At 37.1% G+C, this 18,794-nt stretch overlaps 1 protein-coding gene and 1 pseudogene across 2 annotated transcripts; both read left to right on the plus strand.

The window, feature by feature from the left end:
- Positions 1 to 3,620: 3,620 nt before the first annotated feature.
- Positions 3,621 to 11,420, plus strand: LOC135583379 (glycosyltransferase BC10-like). Of its 2 annotated transcripts, XM_065165699.1 has the most exons (11): positions 3,621 to 3,926; positions 4,677 to 5,179; positions 6,938 to 7,036; positions 7,316 to 7,416; positions 7,497 to 7,568; positions 7,784 to 7,874; positions 8,598 to 8,678; positions 9,384 to 9,443; positions 9,547 to 9,669; positions 9,757 to 9,795; positions 10,919 to 11,403. In XM_065165699.1, exons 2-11 carry the CDS (start codon positions 4,799 to 4,801, stop codon positions 11,045 to 11,047), a joined length of 1,176 nt encoding a protein of 391 aa, XP_065021771.1. In that variant the 5' UTR covers positions 3,621 to 3,926; positions 4,677 to 4,798; the 3' UTR covers positions 11,048 to 11,403. The 2 variants fall into 2 exon arrangements, with proteins under 2 accessions (XP_065021771.1, XP_065021772.1); XM_065165700.1 differs by lacking the exon at positions 7,497 to 7,568 and having other exon boundaries at positions 10,919 to 11,420.
- A 2,309-nt stretch (positions 11,421 to 13,729) lies between these two features.
- Positions 13,730 to 16,415, plus strand: LOC135672068 (26S proteasome regulatory subunit 4 homolog; annotated as a pseudogene).
- The last annotated feature ends 2,379 nt before the right edge of the window (positions 16,416 to 18,794 follow it).

Raw genomic sequence — 18,794 nt, forward strand, 5'->3', positions numbered from 1 at the left:
CTTGAGTTCTGTGGGTTTGCATGTCAGGACCACAGATTAGTTACTGCATCACGCCGTGGGTCGACTGCAAGCAGAAGTACGACAAGCATGTTATCTTCGCGCAGTTCGATCGATGTGATGCTGCTATCTGCTTTGCTCGAGCTTCAAGTTTAAGGTGTGCGTGACCTCTTTGTACGACCGGCCATTGGAGCTTTTTCTAACGGAGTTGGGTTCTCGGAAGAACATGGGAGAGGTGGGTGGAGATCAGAGCCCATGTGAGGTCTTCCAATATTATACCAACTGCAAGAAGCATTTGGTTTCACCATTGTTTACTGGAACACCTGCTCTACTCATCCTGAGATCGAGCATCTCAAGGTTCTCATTCGAACTCCGACTACCGTCCAAATCTGAGGATCCAAAGTACCTCCTTCCATTTCGAATCTTCTTCCAACTCTGCATCATGTTCTTGTTTCCCAGCTTGGAAGCTCTCTAGTTTATCTATCTCCTTGATGCAACTTGAATTAGATTAACGACAACGGGGGGGGCATTCCTTGGCCAAATCTCATAGAAGAGCAGGTTCCTAACAATGTCAACTACAACAATTCTACAAGAGCACCTTCTTAGTGGAAGATCCATCAGCAAGTCATGTGAAGCTATCTCTCAGCAGCAATGTGCCATTTGTAGACCACTCGCATGCACATGACACACTCCTTGATCAAATCAAATGATTAGAGCAAGTTTCAGTCTTCTTCTTTACTTGACACAGCTCCCACACAAGCTGGTGATCCTGAATTAAACATGGAATCAAGGTAGCTTGTTCTGTTTCTTGGAAGCAAAAGAAGACACTTAGTTTACATTCTTCAAAGCTGCATCAGTGGAAGTAAGCAGTGAGTGGTTACTTCAGTTGGGGACAGTTCTTCAAACCCTATGACCGTCCTCTTGTCCCTCTCTAATTGACTGCAATATTAATTTTGGGAGATTGAGCTGCATTAGCTTTTCAAGGAGATCGAGTCTCCTCTTCTCATTCAATTCAAGTTCTGTGTTCACTTTGTTTGGCATCTTCATTGACCTTATGAGCTAAAGATGGAGTGAAGAACCAGTGATGTCACATTGAAAGATCTAATGATCATTGAAAGAGCTCTCATGCTACTTAAATACTTCATGAATTTGCTTCTATTTCTGATGACCAATCTTATTGCTGCTGCCTACTTTCACACACAGAGGAGATCAAGATTTGCCTGCTGTGAGAGATAACATGATGGTAGCAGCTGAAGCTGTCTTCTTCTTCATTTATGAGGGAAACAAGAACTCCATTGTTGTCTCTTCCATCTCAATGCTCATCCTATAAACTTAAATGTTCATGAACCAATCCATATCCTACTACCAATCTCCACTCAATTCTCATGACCATTTCCTGGGCATCAATTTCCCTTTCTCCCCAGCCATATAAGTAGACCATATTTCTCCATTTACCTGAAAACTTACTTGCTTGCAAGGAACAGATTATTATTATTATTGTTTCCCATATGCTTGGTAATTGACCAATTTTGGTTTCCTAAGTGGAACTTACATCAATAATCAAGTTACTCACATGATAAGGAATCCAAGTAGGAAAAGAAATCCTTAAAAAATGATGATTTAAGATTTTTCTTCAGTAAATCCAGAGAGAATGAGGAAAAATAAAATAAAATTTTCTCTTCAATATTTAGATGAAATATCTATTTCTTGTATTTATTATTCTCTCCATGGATATAGAAAATAATTTCAAACTATGTTTTACTATTTTTTGGATTTATCTTTTATTTTATTTTTGATATCAGAAACTTGCTTCCCCACAGTACCAATGAATGATTTTAACTATGAAGAATTCAGAGGCTGCAATTAATGAAATCTCAGAAGGTGTACGCCCTAAATCAAGTCAAACTTTGTTTGTGGAAGGGAAAGTTGAAGGATTCAGAGCATGCAGATAATCAACTATCAAGGGATGTATACTGCTAGGTCAACGGTTGCGTTGACCAAAGCCTTTGTTGGCTCTTACAATTGTAATGTTAGATTGTCATATGCCATGCCTTAAGAAGGTGATGATGAGGCTGTAATGTTCCCTAATAGATTAAAGCCATCATAACATTATTGACTTGAAGATTTTTGGAGTATGCAACAACAATTCAAGAGGTTAAAAGGAATGAAGCATGCAATTGTTTTGAAAATTAGAATTTCCTTGAAGATTTTTGGAGTATTTTATGAACAAATAATTATAAAAATAAAAAATAGATACTCTAATCGCTTTTTGCGATAATTATATATATAATACTTAAATAATAAAAATAATAAAATTATTTTTTTACGACCTAAACGATTCGATTGTCATCGAAATAATCACTTTTATCATATATTAAATACTTCTTCGAATATAGGATGATAAATAACAAATAAACGACTTAAAATATGTTTTCAAATATTATTGGATTTCAGCTTTGTACGTTGCTACATTTCGGATTTTTATGAAATGTCTTAATTTCCTTCGAATTATGGATAACTCTTTTGATATAATTCGTCCCGAAAAGATAATCTAGAAAAGAGGAATGGGGTAAAATAATATCGTCATATATTTTCTATTGATTTATAATTAAACATGACCTATTTATCTGGATCTCTATTAGTTATATTAGACTTTTGTTTCTTCTAATGTTTGAAATAAGGTTTTCAAGCATAAGTTAGTCAACATCCATCAACTACCATCTTGTCCACCTAACAATCTAATGTCTCATCGTCCCACGATCTTATCGCATGAACTATATGCATCCTATCGTTGATCATCTTTGTTTCTATTGTTCTTTGAATGTGACATTAACTAGTAATCTACTCACATATAAATAAATATCTAAACGAGTCAAAATTGGATTATTAGTCTTCTCGACCACCACTTTACTTCTATCCATGATTTTATTCTCTATCTCAATTGCAATTGGAAGTCATAATTATACATCGAGCTTTTCTTTTATGTGAACATTACAACTAAAATTTCTCTATAATTTAACCCAATTTCAAATTTAAATATTCCCTAATTTATCATCCAATACATATAAATCTTATCATATCAAAATTCAAAATTGAGTTGGGTCATATATTTTTTTTTGTATGAATTTATCTCAAACCTAATTAAAAATGACCTAATTTAATTTTAATATGTCGAATTAATGCAGACATTCCAAAAAAATAATATTTTATTTTTTTGTCACTTTTAAATTATATATATATATATATGAATCCAAACTACATATATATATATATATATATATATATATATAATATATCTTGGAGCTAAATCATTGACCGTATAAATAAGAATTAATCGAATTATATAATTATAAAAAATACTAACAAAAGTATATGTATAACTATACAATAATAAGAATGTTTAAGCTGAGTTTATTGCAGTGATGCTAATATATATATATATATATATAGGGCTGAGGTGTCGTCTTCTGGTTGGTTGCCGCCGCCGGAGACATGGTGGAACCGGTCAACTCAAGACCGCATCCTACCATTCCGGTCGTATACGCGTACGTGGAATTACTGTCAATATCTGTCTTCGGCGGATGCTACACAAATACGCGCATCCATTGCCAGAAGAGCAGCACACAAAAAGAGACGGTTTCTCCGACAACACACGCAACACAAAGCCGCTCTCTTCTGAGAAAGAGAGGAGAGAGAGAGAGAGAGAGGTGCGAGAGAGCTACGACTGCTTCCTTCTTGACCTTTCCGCGAGAGAGCTGTCGAAGGGAGCGAACGAGGAGGGGGAGAAAGAGAAGTTACTCGTCAGAAAAGGAAAGAGAAAGAGAGGGTTCTCGATCTACACATATTTAAGTAGTTCTTTCAAGTCTCCCCTGCGCTTTCGTCTCCGTAGATCTCTTCGTCGGCCCGGGCCACCTCTTTTCGATTTTGAGGTACTTGCTCTCCTCTTCGATTAAAGATCCGATCTTTGGCTGCTTTTGGTACGATTCTTCCTCCGAATCGGCTTGGTTTTTGCTCTTACTGCCGTTTCTTTTCGATCCGGAGGAAAAAACAATTGGGTTTTGGGACTTTCCGGTGGCTCGATAGCTGGATTTGGTTTGATTTCGTTGATCGATGTCGGTGGGGTTTCTTCTGTCGCACGGCTGGTGTGGGTTGTCGAATCCGTTCTAGAAGTAATGAGTTGGCCCGTTCGGTTAACAACAATCCTGGATTTGTCTTCCCCAGAGAACTAAGTCAATTTAGTTAATTTCCTTTTGACCATGATTTATTTGGATTTGACTCTTTTGTTATCCTTTTTCTTTTCTCGAACTGAGTTGACATAACGTGAGATAAAAAGGCAAAATTCCAGCGGATTTTTGTCTTGAAATGTAAAGAATTTGAGAGGATCATAGGGAAAATATATTCTTTCATTTTTTTTGCATGTCTTCTAACTACCACACCAGGTTGGCTTGTGTGTAGAAGGGCCATTACGAGGACCTGAGTCGTCTAGCTATATAGGATTCGTGGTATTCATTCTTTCTTCACCAAAAATAGAGTGGGGGAAACTGGTTGGTATATATGTACTGTGTTTTGAGCAATGTTTGTGCTTTAACCTTTAAACAAGTTGGTATTTAGACTTTGAATCTGGTTTTAATCAATGATTTTGACGCTCTAACATGAAAAGTATATGTTCTTCTTAGCAGTTGGATCGTAATTTGGTTGAGAGAACTTTCAGCCTTGGGTTGTCCATAATCGTTGAGGTATACAAGTCTGGTTGCGGGAGCTGATGATAAAGAAGGCATAATGTTGTAACAAGAAGGGGAAGATGAAAATGCCTCGTGCATGGTATTTAGGCAATGGGAATGTGCAGATCATGCCGGTTCAACGACACAGACCAACTTCAAGGAGGCCTCATTGGATCATCATCTTGATATGTTTGGTGTGTGTCTCTTTGATTGGGGCATATGTCTATCCACCTCACCGATATTCAGCTTGCTACTTTTTTGCTTCAAGCATTTGTAGTCCTTTTACGGATTGGGTACCTCCTGTAGCCCATGTTCTTACCGACGATGAGTTTGCTTCCCATGTTTTGATTAACGACATTCTTTCTGCGCCATATAAAGAGCCGAAGAATCCAAAAATAGCTTTCATGTTCTTGACTCCTGGTTCACTGCCTTTTGAGAAGCTCTGGGAGAAATTCTTTTTGGTAAGTCTCTAATTTGACCACTTTCTTTTCCCATGAATTGAAATGTTTCTGTTACAATTAGTTTATCACCTTTATTCTACATTGCGAGGGCATTCAGAAACTTTTACTTGGTTGTTACCAATTTTGTTGTCCTTTGAAATGCTACCTGCTTATTCCTGAATACACTCATAAGATCATTTTGTAAACTATGTTGAAAAACATGAAATCTCTTGTTATGAGTTTTTTGCAGGTTAAATAATACAAATGGTCTTCATATTCAGAAGAGACCTGTTGAACCTTACATTAAAACTTAACTTATCAAGGAAACACATGAATGCTAATAATTTATCACAGCAATGTACCTTTAATAGTCTTTCACTGGGAGCCAAATGATTGTTATAGAGCAACTCAAGATTTCCAGCAAGTAAAAATGGTCAAGACAAATGCATTGATGTAACAATGAAATTTAGTTGAAAACATTTGAGACATCATAAACCATGTGTCACGTCATGTGTTTGTCTTTTTGAATTGGGTTCACACTCATTTAGTCATTAGTTAGACTAATATGCACTAGTTTGTTCATTAATTACACTGATATTATCTCATTTACTGGAGTAGTTGTTTAATGATTTGATAAAATTGTATACAACTAATACTTACAATTCAGTGAGCGTCAGAAAACTCAGTTAGTGTTAGTTGCGTCATTGTTTCTTAAAATGGCTGAATGCCTAGAATTGTTTGAAGAGTCCAAGTGTCTGGCATGATAAAAACCAAAAGGTGAAGTCCCCAGGTAATACTGGACAATATCATTCCAAGGTTTGATGTCAATGTTTCTAGCTTCTGTTTGCTTACACATGAAAGTTATTCATGTTATCTTTGTCCATCTCATCCATGAAAAAATTATGGTTTTGTAGTGTATCCCTTTTCTGAAGTTTCATTCTTGTATCATCTTAATTCTTTTTTGCAATTTTTTAGGTACATTTGTATTTTTCTTTCCTATTTCAAACTACTTTCTGTTAGACTGTTTACCTTTTTGCCTTACAACTTTTTTCTAATCAGTTTTTGCCCTCATCTTTTGGCAAACTTATGGACCGTACTCTGATATGTATAAAGCCTCCATTCAATTATGGGTGGTTGGTTTCAAGGACTTAGACTGAAGGGTGACGACTGTTCTGCCTGGGCCTTGGTTAAGCCTAGACCTTAACCAGCCTGCATAAAATAGCATCTCCTGACTGTTCGATACAAATTTCTTTCTTTTAGGGAAGTGCTAGGAGATTTAGATTTTTTGAAAATCACTAAGAAGCTCATCTGTGACTCACATTCTTTGATTAGTTTCTAGAAAGAATGTGGGAAGAAAACCACCATGTTTATATTCAACATCCCAGGAGATTGGAAATAAATCTAAAGTCCTACTCAGCTACTCGCATTCCAACATTTCTCATCTTGCTTAATATGATCTCCAAGCTCCACTTCATCTTTGAGAAAGGAAACCATCTGAAACAAACCCTTCATTTGGAACTTATGAATATTCCAGAAAGTTACTAAATATATAGGCACCTAGTTGGCGCACTACTATCATATATCATTATAAAATAGTACACTGTCTGCCTAGGACACTTTTGATTTGAACAAGGAATTTTCTTCATGTGGTGGCTGTTCTGATTCAGACCAGAAGATTGTTTAACAGTGAAATGCAACTAAGTTACTTCACTAGTTGTCAAAATACAGAGTTTTATTCAACTTTTAGACTGAAGCATGTGCTTAAATCTTTATTTACAGGGCCATGAGGGGAGATTCTCCATCTATGTACATGCATCACGAGAGAAGCCAGATCATGTTAGTCCTTTGTTTGTTGGCCGGGACATTCAAAGTGGGAAGGTACTTGAAATCCTCTCTTCTCCTGGACTGATACATGTTATTGATGGCCTACACTATAAAACAATAAAAAGGAATGTCTTTGATATCATTTGTGCTTCTACTGTAAATAGTACACAGGTACATTTACTGCCTATAGAACATTTTAGAAATGTTCATGAGGTAATTGCAAGTCAAGAGCAATGTTGCCAGCCTGTGTTTATGCTTATGTGAAACTAATGGTCAAACGAAAGGTATCTACTTTGACTCAAACGAGAATAAAAATAATGTTTCTACATGTAGGTTGTGTGGGGAAAGATTTCTATGGTTGATGCAGAGAGGAGACTCCTAGCAAATGCACTCCAAGATCCTGATAATCAGCATTTTGTTTTGCTCTCTGACAGGTATTGAACTTTTGTGTTTGAATGTCCTTGCCCTGTTTATCATACCAATATAAAGGACACTCATGTTTCTTGTATGACAGCTGTGTTCCCCTGCATAACTTTGACTATGTCTACAACTATCTTATGGGAACAAATGTCAGTTTTATTGACTGGTAATGTCATCATCAAGTTTTCCCTAACACCTGTTCTGCTTTCTTTCATTTTGGGCTACTTGTTATATCAAGAAGCTGTCGCCAATTCTGGCAACTCTTCTAAACAGCTGTTCTTTTTTCCTTAAATATTACATAACATATTTCTTCTTTCACAAGATCTTCGCCTAATCATTAACAAACTGATTCCCAACCTTGTTGCTACCTGTTTTTGCCAGCTTCTGGGATCCTGGCCCACATGGAAATGCCAGGTACACCGAGCATATGTTGCCTGAGATTGAAGAGAAGGACTTCAGGAAGGGTTCACAGGTGCTCACTTTTTCCTTTATTTAATTGCCACTAGAAATTTTATTATCCATATTGTGCAGAAAAGGACAAAGCTTGCTTGTCAAAAAAAGCTACCAGCGTGCTTTCTACTCTGAGCTTTATTCCTGGCGTTAGCTCAAAAGTATGAAATACCATATAGTCTCCCTAAATCTTGATTTTATGTAGGTGTCCCTTCTAAACCTCAAATTTTGTTGGTCTCTGAGATTTGCTGCCACCTCAAGTAAGCCCATATGTGAAATGGGTTAATTCAGTTTAATCAGGGACAGGATGGTTACTGGGAATTGTTAGGGGTCCAGGTGGGTTTGAATTAGGTTTGAGCATGTTCTGTTAATGTCCTTGGATCTGTTCCATTTCGGAAGTCCTTGTACAATTGATAATGGCCTGAGTGAGGAGGGTGAGAGGGCTAGAGAGAGAGAGAGAGGACTGAAGAGTGTCCGTTTACCTGGGATGGGGATTGGAAGAGAGTGAAGAGATAGGATTAAGCTTGAGAGAATGAGGAGATGGATGAATGTGAGGGTTGAAGTTCAACTTGGGTGGGTCGAGTATTGGGAAGGAGAAAAGAGAGGTTAGCTCAGGTTGGAGTTTGGGAGAGAGAAGAAGAAGGAAAGCCTTTAGATTATTATATTGGTAAATATAAATTGCATTTTGTTATGTAGCATGTTTTCTAAAGTACCTGTGACATTTAGATTCTTGTATGTGATGCAGTGGTTCTCAATGAAGCGGCGACATGCTTTAATAGTGCTGGCAGACAGCCTGTACTATACAAAATTCAAGCTCTATTGCAAGGTGAACACATACGTGCTCATCCTTCTTTAATTCTTGATGCATAAAGCATGCGTGTAGAAGATTCAGGTGATATCTATAAACAGAAGATATGGGGTTTTACTTGCCTAATTGATTCAAAAGAATTTGCTGTAACCTGAGGTTATTGATACATGTAGTTATTGATACTTGTTAAGTGCTAAATCAGCATCACTGATAGACAATAATTTACCAAAATTTTAAAAAGAAGAAAGAAGGGAAATGAGGCTGATACAGATTGGAGGCACAGCTCTTCAAACAACCTCAAAAGGGTAAAATGAGGCGAAGTACAGAAATATAAAAAAACCTAAACTTCTTGTTCTCCTTTACATCTTTAGTTCGGCTAATTTGCTTTCATTTGTTAGAGCTTTGTACACTTCTGATAATGAACTGAATTATAGCTTCTTGCTTGTCTTTTGTGAACCTATGCAACGAGCTATGTTCTGTTTATTCTCCTTTACTATGAAAGCATTTTGATATTCTCATTAATATGTTTCATTTTCCCAAGTTTCAAACTGCCTTTTGAAGTAAATATAAATTCAACTAACTATTATAAATTTTTATGATAGGCGGATTAAGTGATAATTTTCATTAACTTATTGTCATTGCCATGACATTGCCAATGGCTGCTCCCCCAGATTGATCAACCAGCAATACTGATTGCTATTTTTGCCCATTTCTTGACCTCAGCCAGGTTTTGATAGTCGCAACTGCTATGCTGATGAACACTATCTTCCAACTCTATTGAGTGTAAGTACATTATATCATTTTGCATTTTGGCTTTCTTGAGTGATAGCTTATCTGTGAATTTAATAGTATCACTAACCAGACAGGACATTTCAACATCCTGCAGATGGTGGATCCTACTGGAATTGCCAATTGGTCCGTGACGCATGTTGATTGGTCTGAAGGAAAGTGGCATCCAAAAGCATATCGAGCACAAGATGTCACTTTTGAGATCCTGAAGAACATTTCAGTAAGCATTCTCTCTTTCAACAATTCATACTTTAGAATGTCCAGATGCCTCTAAATTCTTATTTGCTGATATGGGTTTTGTTGACAGTCTATTGATGTGAGTTACCATGTCACCAGTGATGAAAAGGTAAATCTTTTAGAACTTGTGTTCATATATGCTGATTCTTTCCTTTTTCTGGTTCAGTTATTCCTGATTTGCTTTCTTTATAGTTGTCACAATCACAAAAAGTACATCAGATTAGGCAAAAGTAACTTAATCTTTGCAAGCTGACTGCTAAGTTCTATAGTTTATCTTTTCCTCTGAGTTACTTCAGTGTTTTCATGTGCTTAGGTTGAATGAAGCATATAATAGGAAATTGGAACATGTTGCAGATATCCATCTAAAATTCTTGCATTTTTGTCATAGATAGTGGTAAGTGGTAGGACTTTGCAAGAAAATGCTTGTTCTACATGGCTATGTCAACCAAAACCTTTAAAACAGTATGCAATCATACAGAGTAGCACGATACATTCGTGAGGCACAGAAAAAATACGGAGGGATTGATGACCTACAATCTGATCCTTCAGAGAAGCAAATAAAAAAATATGCGGATGGATGAAATAGAATTACTCAATTACAAGCCGGTATGACTTTTAGGAAAATAATGTCATCTGTCCAAAGAAGTCAAATATTTTCTCAGCATGTTCACTAGTTGAAGGATTGAACTCCAAATCACCAAAAGCATCAATTTTCATTTTTGTTTAGATAGTATTATTTGGTCCTTTACTATCTCTTACCCATTATGCAAATTCTGCATACTAAAAGATTAAGTCATGCTTAAAAATAACAACAACAATGGGTTACAAATCGTGACAAGCATGTATACTACGTTGGAATATCGAATAATTGTTCATAGTGATCAACTATGCTGTGTTCCGAATACTGTTACTGTTGAAGCTATCAAATAATTTTTTAATGCCATCGACTGTAACAATCTGGTTAGTTCATGCCGAATCATAACTAATGCTACAAGAATTTCATTTTCTTTCCATGTTTGACTTGTATTTATCGTCACAAAATCTTTGCTGCTATCTGTTTTCAGCTAACAATTATACAACACAATCTGGAAGAGAAACTAATCACTCAAACTTGAGTACACCAAATCTGCTATTTAACTGTCCTCCCAGTGTTTTATAATCAAAGACCAACCGCAGCAATAGTATTGGGTTCTTTTTTGTTCATATCGATCATATATTTATTTATTTTGCAGAAAGTGGTGACTGTGAAACCTTGTTTGTGGAATGGAATGAAGAGACCTTGCTACTTGTTTGCTAGGAAATTTTATCCTGAAGCTCTTCACAACCTGATGCAGTTGTTCTCTAATTACACCATCATATGAGACACATCAGCATGAACACCATTGTTTGGTCTGGTTGTGCCTCCTGACATCACATTGTTGAGTCACTTGCTTCATGAAATCCCTGCCAATTCTGGAACTCAAGCCACCTCATTTTGACACCAATCTCCACCATGTAGCAGCAGAAGATTGTTGGAGAAGATTGTTGGAGGCAATCGGGATGACTTGAATCTATGTTTCTCTCTAAGTAGGGATGAGGTGGATACTACTTTATTTGATGGTGCACTCCACCCAGTACTGGTCTTCTCTCTGTTTTGTGTTTTCCTGGTTATTTGATCTCTTGAGCAGCAAAATTTTGTTAGTCCATTTAACTTTATAGAGTGCTCAATTCTTTTGTAGAGAGAGAGAGAGAGAGAGAGAGAGAGAGAGAGAGAGAGATTATAAAACACTTTCTTTGTGAAGTCTTTATGGCAAATCTCTTATTTTTTTTTTGAAAGAAAACTGAAGCACAAAAAGAAGTGAATAATTTGGTTAGCAGTTTCATAAAAAATGTCATTAAAAAAACTTAAGCAATAGAGAACAACTTAAAGTTCTGAACTTCTAAGATCTGATCTCAAACACATGCTATATGGCATATTGTGAACATAGTGTATAACAATTATTATCTAATGGATGTTAATATGTACAACAACATACATGTAATGTTATGATGTATGAATCAAAGGTAACGTTCAATATCACATTAAAATCTGACATAATTTCTACATCATGCATAAAAATGATATAATAATGTTTCAAATAATAAAAGTCTATCAATTGTGAGGAGGAAGAACAACTTCATAGCTTGCTCACTCTTCTTGGGCTCTCTCACAGGATAGTTGATATCAAAATTACTTGCCCGTGAGGTTTAGAGAGAGAGATTGTCTTCTTCTCCTTAGCTATAAAAAAAAAAAAATATATATATATTATTGGTGAGAATTCTGAAAACATTTTATGCTAATTATTAAATCATTATAGAGATCATTTTTGCGCTAAATACTGAAGACAGCATTTTATTGTGTTTGTAATGAATAAGCACACCGCAACCTTTTCTCTCTCCCGTACGACTACTCAGCACGTGAATCGCACATGTTTCGGATTCGTTTCGAGTCGGTGTCGCATCGCACATGCTTCGGATCCGCTTCACTTGAAGATCCGATTCCAGTTGAACTAAACGCGGCCTATATATACATACATATATCCCCAGTCTCCCCCCTCCCACTCCCGCTCTCGCTCTCTTCTCCGATCTCTCTCCCTCTCTCCGTGTTTGGCTTCGCCGTCCGCGGTCAATCCTCCTCTGTGCCCTCCTCTCTCTCTATCTCTCTTCGGGCCAAGATGAAGCGGCCGGTGAAGTTCATCGCCGACCCTAGGGCACGGCGCACCGCGTTCAAGAAGAGGAGAGCCTGCTTCCTCAAGAAGGCCTATGAGCTCTCCACCCTCACCGCCACCGACGTCGCCGCCATCTCCTTCGCTCCACATGATGCACCTCCCGGCGCCGTCCCCGACCTCCTCACCTGGCCTCAGGACCGGAAAGAGGTGGTCCGCATTATCCGCCGCCTCCCTAAGTACGGCGACGGCGCCGGTCCCGGCATCAATAAAACGCCGAAAATCAAGCCCCCGGAGGAGGTTGCCGTCGACCAGGCGTGGGACGACGAGGGGGCGCTTTGGACCATCGTAAGGTCCCTGCTGGAACCAGAGATCCTGTCCCTGAGAAATAGCGGAACTAAGTTACCGGAGGAACCGGAGTGCTCGAGCTCCCATCACATCCTAGGGCTTCAAGATCCTCTTCCACCTCCTCCTCCTCCTCTCGCCGCGGCGATCGTCGACGATGCCTCCGATCCCACTGCCATGAGGATTCACGAGCTCCTGAGTATGCCCGATACCTTCTACGGGAACGATGAGGCCTCCTTCGCTGAGTTGCTGCACCTGATGCAACAAGAGTAGGCCAGCAACATCTGCGATAACTTCTTCAGCTACAAGGAAAATGGGTATTTTTTTTTCTTTTTATTGTGAAAAAGGTGGATACACAGTCAAAATCTGTCCTCTGATTCCACGAGCAATAAAATCAGCTTCTTTTCAAACAAAAATCGTGCAAAATTTTCCTGATAAAATCTATTCAGCAACCAGAGTGCCAAATAGATGACTTGCATACACCATTGTTTCATACTTGTTCACCTCTCAGTACTTCTTTCCATTTAAATTAGCTCAAGAAATAATAAGATTTTCTTATGCATTTTGTCTTTCAGAAAAGAGTTACTTGACAGCAGAATCCAATTTTTGGCTTTTAGCCAATGATCTAACACTAGCGAGTTAAGAACTGCTTTCATAATTTTTTATCCCTCTTCTCTATTCTCTTGATCTCTATTTAGTTACATTTGTATTATGTGTTTATGTGTGCTATTTATTGGCTCTAACTCTAGCGACAACACTTTATTGATTCGTAGTATATCTACCAGCATTTATTACGAGTAAATAGAGATGAGAAATGAGAAAGGATGTTTTTATTGCCTATGTACTTCTTCTTTATCAATGGATGTCTTTTTTTTTTTTAATTGACCTTCTATTATTACAAATTTACAATGGTGGTGGCCAATTAAAAAAAAAGCTTAACTGAATTTCACTTTAGAATTGGAATTATCTTTCTCTTGTGGGTTTGCGACCTAGAAGGTTTTTGCCATACAATTTATGTTGCATGGTGATCTGAATGCTGCGGTATCTGCATTGGTTATTGCAAAGTCCTAATTTTTCATACTATTTATGAATGCTTAATTTCAGGTTGTGGCTAACTCAACTTCAGCAACTTTCTTGCATGTTTTTGGAAGTGAGTTGATTCAGAAATATTTGGGTGATGGCCCAAAACTTGTTAGAGAACTGTTTAGAGTGGCAGATGAACTTTCTCCTTCGATAGTCTTTATTGATGAGATAGAAGCAGTTTGCACCAAAAGGTATGTAAATGAGAAATAAAAGTCTCACGTTTTTCTTTCTCTTGTATGTAAATCATAGTTAAAATTATCAGACTATTCTATCTGACCAATTTTAGATATGATGCTCATTCTGGTGGTGAGCGTGAAATGCAGAGAACCATGTTGGAGTTGCTGAACCAGTTAGATGGTTTTGACTCAAGGGGGGATGTTAAGGTCTTGCAACCAACAGAATTGAAAGCCTTGATCCAGCCTTGCTTCGGCCTGGCTGTATTGATGGGAAGATTGAATTCCCGCTGCCAGACATTAAAACTAGACATCGTATTTTTCAAGTTTGTTATGTTTCATGAACAAATATAGGATGCTTATAGAACACCAGTGCATGTTTTTGTACACTTTGCGGGTTCTTGCTAAATTCTTTTTCTCATGTTAATTTCTTTAGATACATACCTCTAGAATGACACTAGCCAATAATGTCAACCTGGAAGAATTTGTCATGAAGAAGGACGAGTTATCTGGAGCTGATATCAAGACAATCTGTACTGAACCTAGCTTTCTTGCTTTAAGAGAACATAGGATGAAGGTGTGTCACATATTTGCATGTAAAATTGTATTCTTTTATATGGGTCATTGTTAGATAAAGCTTTTGTTATTACATAAATATTATCAGCAATTGTTATTGTGGTCTTATACACCTTTTGTTTGGGATGTATACATGCTTTTGAAAATGGATATTGACTTTTGAATGCCAGTTGTCTATACCCTAGGGATTTTATGAATTTTTCCTATATTCCTATTAAATGTTCAGAAATTGATCACTTCAAAAGTTAACCACTAAAAGATAGGAGAACTTTTCATATTACCTCTCCTATTCTATAAAGGTAACTCATTTCTTTATAATTTAAATGTGATGATTCATGTAGGCTGTATTTAGTCTACGTTCTCCTTTAGATTGCTTTTCAGATTCATATTATAAAGTTGTATTGTCTAGATGATTTCTTCTGACCCCAGTTATAGTTCCTAGTATGTATTTTATAAAGCCACTAATTTACCCGAATGGGGGTTCCTTGATTCAAGTTCTTATTACTTCTCTTTCTCGGGGCAAGAGGAACATGACCATTTAAGGAAGCTGAATTTTGCGTCAAGCTTTATTAGTGTATCATTGCTTTGGATAAAAATTGTTATAAGAAGTAGAATAAAGAACTGGAAACGATCATTCTATGGCCTAGATGTAATAAATTTATTTACCTGTTGAGGGAGATTTACTTACAAAAGCATATTGGAAATTTGTTCAGTTGACATTTTTGGTGATCTCTGAACACTCAAGCCTATGCTTCTTGCTTTCAAGTCTAAAGGTCTACAACCAGGTTTAGAAGCTCGGTCAACCTCTGGTCTTGACACTTTGTTGTATTGGTATCTCACCAGTTTATCGGGCAATATTCCAACCTTTTTCACACATTATCAGTAAAAGATTATACAAAAACAACACCATTTGGAACTGAACCATATGATCCATATAGGTCCTTACTCAGGCCAATTAAGGTTTGTCATAGGCTCTAAACCTCCACCAATGTGTCTTAACAGTGGTTGACTACTGAAACAGTTTGTCATGTTGCTAGAATAGAGATCCTCTTCTTTCTCCAAAAATAGAAAAAGGAAAGGAAAGATGCTACTTATCTATTTTGTTCACATTTCTTATGACAGCTTATCTCCGGTATAGAGAAGTGATGTGGTGATGTCTCGGCTCTTGGAAATGTTATGATCTCATCTTAATTTTTGATTTTCTGTTCTTTGTTTCCTTTTTCCCCATTCTCTTCCATAGCCTTGAGAAATGAGACAATTTGGGAGAGAATCATTCAAAGCCCTAAATAATGAAATAAAGAAAAATTTAACATAGAAAGTAAAATATAAACTGAATAAGATCAGTTCAACGTAAAAGAATCTGGTTTGGCTTATAAGTAAAATTCTTGCTCTTGGGCACATGTTGGATCAGATAGTTGATAAGAAACAATACTAATAATTCAAAACTAATTTTGTTGATATGGATTCTGATGGTTTTCAAACTTTTGTTTTAATCAAAGGTTTTTCAAACAAGATCATCAAATACTTGAATATTATCCTTGGCTTGGTGCATATTAAGTTTGACAAATCTGATATGATAGGGACATACCCAACAAATGGAACATTAACTAGTCTTCTTTGAAGAGACACTCTCACTTGACTAGTTTGAGTTGGACTACACGTCTTCAGTGGTTGGACCGGCTAGTTGAATTTGACCTGCATTGGATTGAGAGTTTAAACTAATACCCATTTGCTTTATCTTACATTCCCAGAGTGCCCTCAGTTACATATCTCAGTAATTTGTAGCTACATCATCTTATGCTCAGGTAACACATGCAGACTTCAAGAAGGCCAAGGAGAAGGTGATGTTTCAGAAGAAGGGTGCCTAAGAGACTCTACATGCGAGCAATTAATTCTCTTGCCTCATAACATGAAGGTTTATCTCATTTATCGCTTTTGATTATCGTGATTCTCAATATATTATTTTTAGATGTTTGTTTGTGGACCTTGATGATCATAAATTTGATAACAAAAATGGTTCAACATAAATAATCTTTTGAAAAATATTGTGCATCTTCATGCCGAAGTTGCAATCATATACCTTTTATATAAATATGTTGTGTTTATATGTCTTAAGAAATCAAAGAACTAATTACATATTATCCCTTGTATTTAGTTACCTATAGCATCTCAATCCTTATACTTTAAAAAGTTTCATTGGCATCCATATAGTTATGAAGGTAAAACATTTAAGCCTATTTACCATAACGTTATTGGTTTTATCAATGAAAATATGAAAACAAAATACAAAAAGGTATTTTTAGTATTCTAGTTGATGATGGTGGATGACATCAGTGGTAGCGGATGGTAGCATTGTTGGGGGTTACGGGTGGCTATTGTGGATGAGGAGAGTAGCGGTAAGAGGTAAAGGCCGCTTTGCATTTGCGTTGGCGTCAACGTCGATGTCGTTGTCGAGTGGTGAAAGGGTCGCTCGGCATCTGCATTGGTGGCTCTTTCGTCGCTTGGCAATTGCATCTACGTCAGCGCCGACATAAATACAGAGCGACCGAAGCTGTTGCCAAGTGGCGTCGCTCTGCATCTGCGTCGACGTCGATGCAATTGTCGAGTGACGTTGCTTTCAATTTACGTTGGTGTTGACGTAGTTGCCTAGTGACATCGCTTTGCATCTGCAAAGGCCGTCGATGCAAATGCTGAGTGGCACCACTATGCATCTACGTCGGCGCGACGTAGTTGTCGAGCAAAAAGGCCATCGATGCATATGCCGAGTAACGTCGCTTTACATCTGCATCGGTGACCCTTTCTCCGCTCGGCAACTGCGTCAGCATCGATGCAGTTGCAGAGCGACTCTTATTTCTCATCGTCGCTCTCCTCATCAACAACAGTCACCCGTAACGTCGTCGTTTGTCACCACCGACGTTGTTTGTCATCATCAACTGGAATATTAAGATTTTCCATTGGTAAAAGTAATGGCATATGGGTAAATGAACTTAGATGTTTCACTTTTGTAACTATAGAGATGCCAATGTAAATTTTTGAAGTGTAGAGATCAAGATGCTAAAGGTAGCTAACTATAGGGAGTAACATGTAATTAGTCTGAAATCAAAGGTATATGCTAAATTGTTTCATGTTGGAACGTGTCTTTTTCAAAAAATACTAAACACAAACTAGAATGGCAATTTAGTAGGTGGGACTTCAACTTGTCACAAATGGAAATTGAAATGGGACACAATGTACAGTGATTCACTATGTTGGCACATGACATTTCCAAAAAGGGTTAGGATTCATGCTGACTAAGTTGAACTATTGATCTTTTGTGTTTTGGCTAAAGCATAAAGAAGGATCACTGATTCACTCAGTTTTTCTCGGAATGTTTAATTGCCCGCATGAGCAAGTGGTCTCAGGTATTTGTTATTACCATTGAGTAAGTTTTAGACATCAAAAAGATAAATCAGTTTATTCTTGTTGAAACTTGTAGGCCGTGCTAATTCCATTGAGGTTTAGACCACTAGTCTTTGCTTTTGCCGGCCTTATTCCATTTAGTTATTTAGCAAATCTTTACACAAGTGTTTTGGTCTCTCTTTATTGATCTATGTTGTTCAGTAATTCTTGTCTCTCTTAATTCACCAGATTCATTCTGCCTTCAGGTACAATCGCTCACACTTGAGGTAAAAAGACTGTTTCCAAGTGACTTTGATGCCCAATGAGGTACTATCAGCCCATCAAGTCGGAGCTCAGAGATCGTTTTTATCTTCATCTTTTTTGTTTTTTTTGCATGTTTCTTTCCTCTCACCTCAATTATGTAGATTGTATTATAAGTATTTGAATTTATTACAAGTATTTACCTTATTGTTTATTGATTATACTTGAGAGGTCAACGATGGGAAGTAATTCACATAATTGAGTTGGATTATAGTATTTTTGTTGGTATAATGTACTTCAAATATTAATTTAATTGTGTCAAAATGTTTATCTTGATAGCGCCAAATCATTTTGACCAAATTTCTGCATAGGACAAGTAGCACATTTAACGTTAATATCCCGTGGAACTAACTTTACGACCTCAGGATTTTTGGTGTGATTTTGCAATAGAAATGTTGTGTGTGTCTCCGTTATGCCATAGATAGGTGTATGTGTGGTCATCACATTCAAGCTAATTGCCTGATGCTGACTCAATCTTCTGTCGACCACATCTATCAATACTGCTGCTTAGATTTTGTTCTACATTCTTTTCTATGGTCGATTAATTA

This window comes from Musa acuminata, chromosome BXJ1-4, assembly GCF_036884655.1.
Source record: "Musa acuminata AAA Group cultivar baxijiao chromosome BXJ1-4, Cavendish_Baxijiao_AAA, whole genome shotgun sequence".
NCBI classification, from domain to species: Eukaryota; Viridiplantae; Streptophyta; class Magnoliopsida; order Zingiberales; family Musaceae; genus Musa; species Musa acuminata.

Excerpts from the sequence above, each read along its gene's own strand:
- LOC135583379 (XM_065165699.1), top strand. The coding sequence starts at position 4,799 with ATGAAAATGCCTCGTGCATGGTATTTAGGCAATGGGAATGTGCAGATC. Across the intron at positions 7,569-7,783 it reads AATGTCAGTTTTATTGACTG|CTTCTGGGATCCTGGCCCAC; the intron begins GTAATGTCATCA and ends TGTTTTTGCCAG. Across the intron at positions 7,875-8,597 it reads ACTTCAGGAAGGGTTCACAG|TGGTTCTCAATGAAGCGGCG; the intron begins GTGCTCACTTTT and ends TATGTGATGCAG.